This window comes from Brachypodium distachyon, chromosome 2 (genome assembly GCF_000005505.3).
Source record: "Brachypodium distachyon strain Bd21 chromosome 2, Brachypodium_distachyon_v3.0, whole genome shotgun sequence".
NCBI classification, from domain to species: Eukaryota; Viridiplantae; Streptophyta; class Magnoliopsida; order Poales; family Poaceae; genus Brachypodium; species Brachypodium distachyon.
In genome coordinates, this window is record NC_016132.3 from 31,526,050 (window position 1) to 31,539,264 (window position 13,215).

Consider the following 13,215-nt stretch of genomic DNA (forward strand, 5'->3'; position numbering starts at 1 on the left):
GAGGACAAGAAGTGGCCCGCACGCTGTCCTCACAACAATTGCAACGTAAGTGGCTTCATTAAAACGATTCTACCAGACGTAGGGCACTGATCTGCAGACGGCAGACTCGAGCTGACAGCGAGGTCACCGACTCAAAGGAGGACTGACCCTACGACCAAAATCTGCTTGCTTTCGATCCTTGCGACTAACGTATAACCCCAACACAAGGTGACCTGGTGGCATCATTGCCTTCCTCATCAGCGCTCATCTGCAGCCAGCTTCGTATCTTTGCTCCTATAAAAAAAGGCAATGCGGTACGCCACCTCTTTGCCTGCTCTAAAACGAAATCTTATCACCTCCTAACACAACAATTAAATATGTTAATGTTAAGTAATTAAGATACGGATGATTTCTAGTAGCATGTTTTATCCGTAGCAAGGGGCATGTATTCTCATAAAAGGTTAATTGGATCTATGTCACTCTCTATTTCACCGGTTTGGAGATATGCCATTACAAAAACTTAAATTGGAAAAATGACACTCTAACTTTCTTATACCTCTATCAATGTCATTTTGTCCACTTAAAACCAATAAGTGTTCATAAAATACATGTATTTCAGCGTGTACAGCAATATTTACCATAATACCATAATACCTCCTATTTACAACGTTCAGCAGTACGTTCGAGTCTTCTAGGCGGCATAAAGGTTATTTTTTTTTTCAAATTTGGCCCAAAAATCAATCTTCTAAAAAATATCTATAAAAATTACAGAAAATAAAAAACAGTAATATGAGTCCACCGTTGGGGACGGGATATGAGGAGCGCGTGGGGAATAAGAGGAATAGAACTGTTTGTCGTTAAAATTACAACCAATATGTCACAGCCCGTTATTTTCTTTTTCTCCAGTTTTTTTTACGATTTCTCTTACTCCGTCTTACAACCGACGCCACCACACCCGCATGCCAACCTTGACGACGTCATGAGTTGGCTACACAGAAAATAAAAATAAATAGTTTGTGATTTTGTTGACCCGTAGCAATGCGCGGACACATCTGCTAGTTTAGACAATATACGTGATGGTATTAGACAAAATGGTATGAATAGAGGTATAAAAAAGTTAGAGTGTCATTTTTCCAACTCAAGTTTTTTTAATGACATATCTCAAATCGGTGAAATTATAATGGCATACATCCAAATTAATCCTTTCTCCTGCAGGGTGCAGGGAAGGTGTCATTTTCGACCCAACCTCGCATTCCGTGGTGCCGGGACAGGATGAGGGCTTGGTCGTGGCAGATGCGAATCAAGCAAATGCACCATATATAATATTACTGCCAACGGCTGACACAGCTCGAAATGAGATGAATGCTTGTCTACCTTCGGTTTGTGATTGAACAGTTGTGGTCCAGGGTTTCAACTAAAATGAAAGGAGGCTTCACATCGCAAAGCACTTTGCTAGTGCACCAGGCACCTGACGGGAGTGAACCGTGGCATCTACCATCTAGCTGATGCAACTACATTCAGTCAGTAATTAGGGCGTAGCTGAAGCAAAAGTAAAAAAGAAAAAGGATGCGTCGAATTGACCCGTGCTGGACAGATTTACTGATAAAATGATGCGCGCAAACTTTCTATCACTAAGACCATGGATTACCGATTCGATCATTGGTCCCAAAAGTAAGATTCGGTAGCATTGGGCCTGTGGTAGGCTCCACCGGAAGTTCGCACTGGGGATGCAGAAAAAATCCAGCACCTGAAGGGAGAAAGATGCAAAGAAAAGCTAAAGGCCCAGAAGACATGACTCCTGCATGAGCTGAGAGCTCCATTGCCATCTTCGGGCAGAAAAGCTTCCACTTTTACTCTTCTTTCTCGATCATGGCAGACATCTCACATCCAGGCTTCTGCCATGTGCCTGCCGGACCTCCTCCTCTGAGAGCCTACAACGGAAGAATTGCGCCAGTACCAGGCCACCACTACCAAGAAAACCATCACTTTGGAAGCAAGGAATTTCACAGGAAACTGGAAAGATCTTTGCATTCCACATTTTGTGTTTTGGAATATGTCAATGCCCTAATTATACTTTACGGACATTGGTTGTTAATAAAAGGCCATGTGAATGAACTGACTGGCCTGAGACAAGCAAAGTTTAACAGACATCCTGACAGCCAAGGACAAGAACTAGAACGCAAACGCTTTATATAAAGCATAAAGATACAGAGCTAGCCTGCCAGTTATATGCAACGGTGCAGCTTCTTGGTACAATCAAAAGGAACACCTGACGCCTGTACACCACATTCTTCAGAAAGTAGCCAGTAGCTGACTTCCCATCACTAGCTAACATCATCAACACTGATACCGAAGTCATGGGTTCCGAAGCAGCAACAGATTGTTGGCCCTCTAGTGTACTGCTACTACACATAGTGGAGCGAGCAGGGACCACAATCGTGAGGGTTCTATTCAGAGAAGGTACAAGATTGAATGTGGAATTAAGTCATAAGAAAATAGCACTTCTACAATTGTGCCGAAACTGGTCGTTGTGGTACATTATACAACTTATAAGCATGGCATGCACAATCTGTTTCTTCAATGTCATGCCCAAGGTTTCTAATTGCACAAGTGGCTTTCCTATAAGACTTTGCAGTTTCATCCTGGGAAACAGGCTTCACTTTCAAATGTTACATAAATAATGGCCTAGTCAAAAGTGAAACGAACCCTAGCACTAGAAACTAAATGGGAAGATAAGGATGCTGACTAGGGCCCAAAATTTCATCATGTCAGAATGTCGAGGCCTCACTTACCTCCACTTGTCTCTCAACTCCTTTTTCTCAGACCAAACCCAAGTAACAACAAGGGCAGCAACCAATGCGGCAATTGTAATTAGAAGCAGAGCATAGCTGAATTCGTCAGTTAGCGAATCATAGGTTCTTGATGGAGCAAGCCGGGTGTAGAAAAGATCCACGCCATATGTGAAAACAAGAGTAGTGGACTCCAACTTTGCAGGGATAGCAACGATTCCTCGCAGGGCCTCCACTTGGAGAGAGTGTGTCACATAGGACTGCAGAAAAAAATGACACAGGTAGTATGAATAATGATCAATTAACACAATATAATAAATGAAGTTATGCGCAAATAAAGTAGAGATAGTACACTGTTTGGTATTCGACAAAACCAGGCATGGCAAGAAAATCACTTTTTGGATAACAACATGCCATCCAGTGACAAATCAAGCGCAAGACATGAGGGAAGGAAGTATGTGAGGGGATGGCTGAGTGTGGGGTAGGTGGGTAGAGTTGAATGAAACTGGATGTACTTGTATTAATGAATGATACTGGTATTCAAGGACCCCTTTTACACACTTCAGTTGTTTCTTGTTCTCTTCCAGTATCTTTTTAACAGTAGTATAACCAAAAGTAATCAGAAAACTTTTGATCATCAAGACAACAGAAATACCTGTGGAATAATAGGCAAAGAATCTGTTAATGGTATAATGCCCTCTTCTTTCTCTTGCTGTGTAGGATTTAATGATCGTCGTGGATCAAGAAAGCGCTTGTCAAGTGCCAAAACCTGCCATACGTAGTATGTTTCGTCAAAATATAATTCAACAACTGTACACTCACTTCATATCAAATACGGAGTAGCCAGCTAACTTGTTTAAAAAGATGGAAATCTGTTCATTTCTAACTACTATTGAATCGAGCAGATGGTATTGAACTCTGTCTTGTTTCTATGATGCATAGTTTCCCAGCAGTTCATAACATATGGTAAACTGGGGTCAACTGAAAAATTAAGCTTTGCCCAAAATCTGTGTCTACGTTGCTATAACATGTTTTGCTAAGCCATGTGCTAATTTGATGTGCTCCGTGCATGAATATACAACTTAATATTAAGATCAACCCCATTAAGAGAACTACTCCCTCCTTTTCTAAAAGAGTGGCGTGTTTGCTCTGTGCACACAGACCAAGGAAAGTCTTATTCTCTCAGTTCTGGACAGTTTTACCCCTAGCTGAGACTTAAGTGCTCAAGATTATCGATTCGCACGTACCACTTCGCCCCTCGCATTCTCTGCTGGTATTAATTAGCCACCTGCAGCAGGCCGCATGCAGCATGCGCCATGCAGCTGGCTCGTCCGTCATGGCTTATGCTCGTCCGCTATGGCTTGGGCGCGCACAGCAGCGTCTAAGCAATATATTCCCTCGCCGCAGTGCGTCGTCACCAGTGACCTCCTCCTTAACCATGGTTGCCTCCCCTCTACTTCTCTCGCAAGCAATGGTGGCGAATAAAGAAAGGAAAGATTGGGGAAAATGAGAATAGAGGAAGGAGACGAGAAGAGAATAAATGAGAGAGGGAGACGGTTGCATGCGCCATGCGGAGCAGAAGACGAGAGAGAGGCAGTTGCATGCGGGAGAAATTAAGGAAGGAGTGAGAGATCGGGAGCATTAATTCAGGAAGACGAGACGAGCGGGGCAGTTTCGGGAGATCGCACGTCCGTGCCAACCTTTGAGAAAAAAAATTAGGAAAAGCAAACAAACCAAGCTTTAAGAAAAGGAGGGAGTATCAACTAAGTGCATATAATCATCAAACTCAACTAAATATTAAGATCAACCCCATTACACAAATGCACCAGTGACAACTGTTGTGAACCTATTTCACAATGCAGGTAACATGCGTCGGGAGGCCGGACGGTGCCGACTTATAGTAGATGGAGAGATTAAGACAACTGTTTGGTGTAGGAATAGAACTAAACCAGCTGGCCATAAAAGAGAAGCATGGTGACTTTAAGGACTAAGAGACTTTACAAAGTTCATCTTTCCTTGAGTAAAGAAGCTATGATGAACCCCTTTCTTAAAATGACTCAACTTGCCAAGAAACAATCTCACTGAATATTGCATGCCTAACAAAGTAAACTAAACATCTCAGCCAACAAACACTATACACAGGAACAGTAACATCACGTGCAAACAGTACCCAAACTAAATCATTGCTTCATACATAACCCCGCATTCTGACAGCATTTTCTTTGCAGGTGGAATCAACATGGACATGAAAATTTGAACAAAACAATAACAAGTTGCTAACAGAACACGTAAAGCCATACATATGAGGTTCAAAAAAGTGAAACCATGTTTTAGCAAGAACTATCCCAGAGTTAAAGTTGATCAATTGTGCACTGCATGATTCTGTTTGTATTGAATGAGAGATATCGAATTGGAAACATCACACAGCACCTTTTTCAAAAGGAGTTGCTGATAGGATCACAGGAGGTTCATCAACTCCCCTTACAGCATGTTTGGCAACATTAGGGGAGGAGAATGGGAGTTTAGAGGAGAATTGTTAGGAGATTAGACGAAGGAAACTGAATTGTAGTCATAACCTCTTGTATGGTGTATGGAAATACACATGTGAATTAGTGAGGGAAGTCTCTTCCCATGTATGCTTGGTGGGAGTTCGCGGGGAACTAGCTTATAAAAGACAACATAAGTTGTGACGAACGAATAAGATCATCTCTGGCAAACAACCCTCCCAATCCCCTCTCCCATCTACCCTAAAATTGGTCAGGAGATTAATAAAATAGTGGGAGTTAACTCCGATGCTCAATCCCTCCAAAATTCCCACTCCCACTAAACAAACAGATGATTTAATAACACAAAATTCTGAACCTCCCGTCCCTTCTCTCTGATTCCCACCAACCAAACAAGCTATTAGTGGTTGAAAGCATATACAGAAGGTGCATTGAAAACCATGTCTACGCTCAAGAAGGTTAACACATTTACAATCACTAATAATGCTTATGCGTAAGAGCCAAGTATTGCATGCTACCCTCATATTTACAAAGAACAATTAAGCATAAATACAAAACATGATGCATGCTAGTCTGATATTTACAAAGAACAATTAAGCATAAATAAAAAAACCATTTTAACTACATTTTGGTAACCGTTTCAAACTTTCTCATACATGCGTAAACAAACAATATGGTAGCACAACCTATTAGTGCATAATAAAGGAAAAATAAATTAAGAATTACAAAAATAAGACAACAGACCTGGTCACCGATCGTGCCAATGAGGAGCTGCTTGGAAGTTATACCCTTAGCTGTTTGTGTGACTGCCATTGCTTTCACTGAATGGGTAAAAAAGTACGACTGAGATTTCACCGTCACATCTGGGCGGGAATAAGAAGTAATTGGTGCAGACAAATTATGCTTCCCAAGTATGAGCTTCATAACATCTTTATTGTCCTGTGTGAATAATTAATGCAGTTAATATTACCACTAACACCAAAAAAGGCTAATTCAGCCTATTAATTTCAGCAATGTGCATAAGCCATACCGCTCTAGATTGATCATATATCTCAATCACTGCAATTTCAAATCTGTGAGCTCGGAGGTTAAAATAATGATAGACAACCCAATTTTCGCTGACAACCTTGAAAACACAAAGCAATAAGCGTGTTAACACTTAGTAAAGAAGAGTAGTTTTAAACCAGATAGGAAGATGTGCGTAAGACAATCCAAAATTAACAGTTCTGTTCCGAACAAATTCTAATGCATGAAGATATAAATAAATTATAATGCACGAAGATAAAAACATCAATCATGCAACTGCCAAATATATTGTGAAAAGATGAAAACAGTGTATAACAAGATATTAGGGCACAAGAATAGAAGGTGAAGTTATACTCACAGCATGTACAGGGCCTTGCGCACCATGATGAGTCACACGGTGCAGTATGCGACCGGTGACAGCATCAATAAGATAAGCCACAAGTGAAGCTTCTTCAGGTGCCGCAGATCCAATTTCACCAGCAGCTTTAGGAGACACTGTGGCAACAAAAACTAAATTCTTTGATACATACTTGTACATCACATCTTGGTCTGCACTGATCTTTGCTTGAGTATGAACAACCTACAGGGCAAAAGAAACAAGCCAAGATTATGTTATGTACATGTTTCAACAAAATTTAAACATGTAAAGCTAAATAGAGGAAATGAACAAACCTCATTCAGCTTTCGTGTTTCTGAAATAGCAATCCTTTCTGCATCAGAAGGGAAAACGATAGACCATAACTCCTTTGTACTAAAGCAATACTCATCTTCCAAGTTGAGGTCACATGATTTCTGTAATGAATACCCTCGGATAGCATTTTCTTGAATATCTACAGAGTAGAAATACAGATTTGACCTTTCATGAATAAATGATTTAAGGGCATCCGGAGACCTTGGATATAGGTGAGCAAGAGAATTGGAATCAACAATAAGATGAAGACGCTGTTCAGACGAATCCTTCAGTATCAATGGGATAATTTGGGCAACAGAATGATCAAATCTCTGAGAGTTAAGTTCCTCTCCGGAATACGAATCAAGAATAGAGAGGACACCGGGAGAAACAGAATCTCCTCCAGACCTGCCAACAACAAGTATGGACGGGTTCTCACGCATCACACGGTGATGGGGAACCTGCCATTGGTATATCCTCAAGGCAGAAGAAATTTCGCCAGATTTAGAAGCACGAAGGAATGGCAGAAAATTTGACCAGATAATACGTCCATCTCCAGTATGCAGAGCCATCACTTTGCCAGCCTTTGTGAGTATAATAAGAAGTTTTCGGAATCCATTATGGTCTCTGGTCATTTTATTTTTCTCAGAGCTTCTGAGTCTCAATGATTGGATTGCAGCAAGTTCATCAGCACTCGCAAGCATTAGAGTTCCTTTGAGTTTCAGCATGTGTCCCTATATAAGAATGTAGAGTACAGTGTCATAAGCCAATTTTGAGAAGCACGTGCAACAAAATGGCAAAGCCACTTCTGTTGTGGCGTTCCATATTTCAATGTGGCACATAAACAATGGAAAGATAACAACTTACGGATGAATCCACACTATTACTTAACCTGTCGCTACAATTAGCTAAGAAAATAGTACATCAAACATACAAGCATGCTAATAAATTCTACAGGATTGACAAAAGATCGAGTAAGATTCAGTAACTTTCTGAAATAACATTTTTCTGAACCTTTTCTAAAAGATAAAAGGGAAGACCTATAAAAGTTATTAGGAACTACCTTAAGCCATTCAAAGAGATTGTGTTCCACATTCGCAACTGAGACACCTTCCTTCTCAACAGGCAATTCAGAAGCCATTACATCAACAATTGAAGCAAGTCCATCCTCTCTGCTCCAGACAACTGCACCTTGCTGAACTAACAATATCGAGTGATCTTCCATTACAATCAAGGCCCGAAAACCATGAGATTTATCAGTTCGGACATAATTATTCAAGAAGACCTTCTGAACACTGCCCCTATGCTGATCTATATCAACTTTTTCCCTAATAACTTCATTGCTTAAATCACTTGTAACTTTGACAATAAATTCAATTTGGGAACCCACATGCTGCACAACAGCAAAAGCTTCATCTTTTTCTGTTATTGCCAGAGCATCACTCACAGCAGCTGGTCTGTCAAAGCTATGAATTACTTCCAGCCCATCCATACCTTTGAGTTTCAGGAGATAAACAGTACAAGATGATTGCAAAGCTATGATACCATTGGACATCAAAGGCAGAAGTTTGACTGTTCCAGACAAGTCTTGAACAAAATTTGAAACGCGGACCTTGTTGTAGCTGAGGCTCAAGCCCTTGAACTCAATAACAAATATAGCTGACCTGGTCTGATCCAATGCTATCAACACATCATGAGAACCAAGCACTGTTTCACCACATAATCCACCAGGCAATGACTCTTGGGCATCCTTTACTATCTCTCCAGATTTAGCATTCAATTGATATAAAGCTAGCTTTGAGGAACCAGCAACACCAACAACAGATACAATGTCATTCTCAGGTGATTGAATGACTTGCTTGATTTCTAGGCTGCACAGACATTCAAGTACAAGTTAGTACTGCATTCATAATGTTCCAAACAAGTACCAAAAAGGCAGAATTATGCATACTCATCAAGTGTGAAGTCCTTTCTCCACGAAATGACTCCATCAATGCTTGATACAGCATAAATCGACCGTCCAGTCGAAACTAAAACCAAATTATCCTTCGCCACTTTATTGCTTGACTGCAAAAATGAAAAGGATAAATCACTCTAAATAAGTGCTACAGAGACAAATATTTTATATCACCCACATGAGGTGATTATTAGACAATGGAAAATACACTGCCGATACAGACCAAAACATGTAGCAGCGATTTTGATGCTGTGGAAGTTTGAATATTAGTTTCCCAGATCATCTGTCCATCAGGAAGATTCCATGCCCTCAATATGCTACCTCCCGAAGAAAGAGTAACGACATCTGGAGATGTTCAAAGTCAATTGCAATAAACATTTTGCTTACCAAACTGAAGTGGACTTAATGCAATAAATATACGGAGAAAAATGAAGAAAAAACAAACATATGGCACTATCTCACATGAGTAATTATACAGTGATTGCTCTCAAGCTAAGCAAGGTTCATACCACCAGCTATGCAAAACACTAAAACAACTTGACCTTTCAGGAGAATACATGAGATTTTCTGAGCTCCTGATGTTCACTAATGGCATATCATTATACAGTTCAATAACCACGATCCATTGGCTAGTAGGCTTGATAACAAGCTGAAGTTTGAGGTGTGTTGCTCAGAATTAAGTACTTGAGCCTCTAAAATATTTGAACAATAAATAAATGTTATTCCCTCCGTTCCATAATTCTTGTCTCAAATTTGCCCAAAAATGGATATATCTATTCCTAAAAAGTGTCTAGATACATGTAATATTTCGACAAGAATTATGGAACGGAGGGAGTACATTCCACTGTTATTTTCTTAGTGAACAAACAAAATGTGTTACCTTGTACCTCTGAAATTCAGATACAATACCACCCTTAATAATTACATTAACAGTAATCATGGATACCTGGGTGATAATCTACCTTCTAACTTTGTAAATGGGCTTATACCTGGACTATATTTACTGATTCATGTTCTCATCTGGTATGTAAATATACTGTGATTTAAGTGAAAAACACGAAAGGATACTAAACTCATTCTAGGGGTCTGAACTTGTAGATGAGGGTATGGGTAAAAAGAAACATATAAACATATCAAACTTCTAGGAGAATAGCAAAACTAAACTCAAAGCATATATTGAATTCCATTAAAAAGGGATGATAAACATAACAAGACATGAAAACAAGCAGCATCAACAAGGTTATTCTTCTAAAAAGGGTCTTGAATGGAAGCATAAATGCACACTCACATTTTCCAAGTGACAGGCTAAGCTGATCAATAGGGTCATTCTTCTCAATGACATGTCTCCAAACTGAATCACACAAAATCGACATATATTAAAGAAAAAAAAGATACATACTCAAAATGTTTAGCACAATAGTGGCATCTTTAAGAAACTATGATGAAAGGAAAACTGACATATATCTCCTGAACGAAGATCAAGAGATGCGATCACATTTTCCTCAGTCAAGACCACAACACGCCTCCTTCCACTCTTCTGACTGTGGTAAACAGCCTGCTTAACTTTGCCGATGTACTTCTGATGCCTGCAAAGAACGTTAGCACTTTCAAATGTGATATAGGAATTGGTCCCTAATATTGCATGCAAGCTAGAAATCCAGCAGGTGTTAACAAGTGCATCGTCCAAGCTATGAATGATTATGGAGTAAGCTTGATGAGGGTTCATATGTTTCCAATTAAAAACACCTGGGACTAATAATACAATGAACAAGCATCAGAAGCTGAACAGGTACAATATGCATGAATCAACAACTGATAAATTTGAAGATCAGTGTTCTAACAGGTACAATATGCAAGGTGCTGGAAGTTAGAGCTCTGCAGTGGCAGACAGCAGCAGAGCCATATTCGATCAGTGAGGCAAGATGAGCTCTGGGAAGAAGACAGTCCAGGTTGACAAAAGGTAGGAGCATATCTGGCCGATGAAAACCCATTTAAAAACCCTTTCTTTCTTGTAGCTATCCAGAGTCCAGACGATCCATACTTCTCCAAGCCATCCATCCATCGACCAAGAAAGAATATAAAGGGGTGAGTAGCACGAGGGAAGGAATCTGCCAGTTTCACAGCAGACCCACTACAACTTCCTTCTCTCTCCCTTCCCATGCCATCTTCTGCTCTCTCTTCCCACGCACCAATTGTGGAGCAGATCGATGGCCAGCAGTGTCAAGGAGGTTGATTCCTCGCAGAGAAGGTCGATCCTTGGTGGTATCCCCCAAAATATTTCCTACAAGTGGGTCTCAGCGAAACGAGACGCACGAATCGGTGCTCCCAGTCGCCGGCTAGTCAGAGCAAGTCGCCTTCTAGCCGGCAAGTCGAGAGGCTTGCTCCACTAGTTCAGTCACAGCAGCAAGCTAGTGGGCTAGTCCCCAACTAATCAGCAACTCAAAAACCTTGTACTGGAGAACTACAAACCAAAGCACCCATGGCATGTGAAAGACAAGCAATGATGCACCCTAAACAATTGAGCAAAGCAAAGACCAACTGAGTTGCACTAATGATGGCACCAATCATCCGCAGTAAATACACATGCAGATGCTACAACTGAAAACAAATCGCAGCCACCAACAATAGAGCACAATTCTAAACTTAAAGTTCAGTCTAAGGAATAATCTGATCTGATCTGAAGGAAGCGCAACAACCTCAGAGGCTGGAGCAGCTCGCCTGTTCGTCACATGCACACTTGACAGCTAAAATATAAGTAATCCGAGCATATCGAAGAAGGAAAGTTCACTCGAAAGCTAACAAGCACACATCATATTGTCTCCTAAAAGACTCGAAAACCCTAAACTGCCATGGCGTGCAACTCCTCACGTAGCAGTGGAATTGCGATCTGAACTACAAACTCGAAGGTCCGCTGCCTCGTGTAAGAAAAATCAGATCGAGGCACGGGAGGGGCGGATCGGATCTATGCTTAGGGAGAGGTGCGAGGTAAACGTACCAGTCAGCGAGGCCGACTTGGTCTTCGTATACAGCGGCGACGAGAGTAGCGAGAACGGCCGCGGTGAGGAACCCGAAGAGCGCGAGGAGGAGACGGCGCGGTGGCGGCGCCATAGCCGGCGGGGTTCGAATTCAGCTCCGATCTGACGGAGCCGTCCGAGTGGTTTGTTTACTGCTCGGGTTCGAGGATTCGATTCATCGAGATGACGTTTAAGGGGAGAGGTGTCAGAAGGGCGGCCCACCTGCAGGATACCTCCGCCTTTTCTTTCTTCTTTCTTTCTTTCTTTTTTGACGGACACCTCTACTCCATGGTTTCGGCTTCGCGAGAAACGCCCTAAACTCAAATCTGAGTAGACAGACTTTTCGGTCTAACAGTGAGGTACCCGTAGGTTGCTGCAGAACATCTTGCATTGAGACAGCATATAACATTATGTGTTGTTTGATTTTTGTCACTACTATTTATTCTGTTTTAATAGTCCGTTTGATGGGAACCGGTAAGTGTGTACGTGCACACACGTTCCTAAGATTGAAAACATGTCTCTTGAATCTCATTTCTTTTAAACTAATAAGTGTCACATAAAGAAAAAGAAAAATAGTTTAACTTCTAGCAATCCTCGTCCAGCATTAGGACAAACTGTAAACAAATAAAAATAATATAATTAGGGGTCTCTCAGTATTATGCCAGAGCCGCGCTCGACCAAAATTCATGTACTCCCTCTGTCCAATAAAAAATGTCTCAAGTTTGTCAAAATTTGGATGTATCTAGACATGAATTTGTGTATAGATGCATTCAAATTTGGTCAAAGTTGAGACATCATTTGTTTGATGGAGGGAGTAGCTAAGATTCCAGTATGTAGGCTCCGTTCCAACTATGGACACAAAGCACATGATCATCTAGCCATCCCAAACAACTCCAGATTGACAACGATGCAAAATATAACTATGGTGCATCCAGCCATCCAAAATAGCTATAGAAAATAACAGATAAGGTAACTACAGAGCCATTGTGATTATCGAAAGAACCAAATTGATCTACAGTCAGAGAAACACCTAATTGACAGACATCGTACACATTCAGATAACTTCCTTCACCTTCCTTGAGACCGACGAGATCGTGAGACAATGCCCCTGATGATAGCTCCAATGCCCTGCTCACAATTCAAGGCTTAGATTTTTCACTGAAGTTAATGCTGGGTCAAGGTTAATAGATAACTTTAGCTTTTAATTGTTGACCAAATCTCGACCAAGAAATTCTTCGGAGTGTTCCAAAAGGATTGAGAAGCATCATTGTATTTT

The 13,215-nt window shown here is 40.9% G+C and overlaps 1 protein-coding gene across 2 annotated transcripts; it reads right to left on the reverse strand.

Moving 5' to 3' along the window:
* Positions 1-2,435: 2,435 nt before the first annotated feature.
* Positions 2,436-12,977, reverse strand: LOC100839696 (ER membrane protein complex subunit 1). Of its 2 annotated transcripts, none has more exons than XM_024458611.1 (12): positions 12,970-12,977; positions 10,384-10,511; positions 10,214-10,276; positions 9,149-9,270; positions 8,920-9,035; positions 8,032-8,839; positions 6,971-7,702; positions 6,657-6,878; positions 6,303-6,398; positions 6,017-6,211; positions 3,424-3,537; positions 2,436-3,028 (listed from the first exon to the last, which is right to left on the reverse strand). In XM_024458611.1, exons 4-12 carry the CDS (start codon positions 9,206-9,208, stop codon positions 2,768-2,770), a joined length of 2,604 nt encoding a protein of 867 aa, XP_024314379.1. In that variant the 5' UTR covers positions 9,209-9,270; positions 10,214-10,276; positions 10,384-10,511; positions 12,970-12,977; the 3' UTR covers positions 2,436-2,767. The 2 variants fall into 2 exon arrangements, with proteins under 2 accessions (XP_024314379.1, XP_003568721.1); XM_003568673.4 differs by lacking the exon at positions 12,970-12,977 and adding an exon at positions 11,921-12,131.
* Positions 12,978-13,215: the final 238 nt, after the last annotated feature.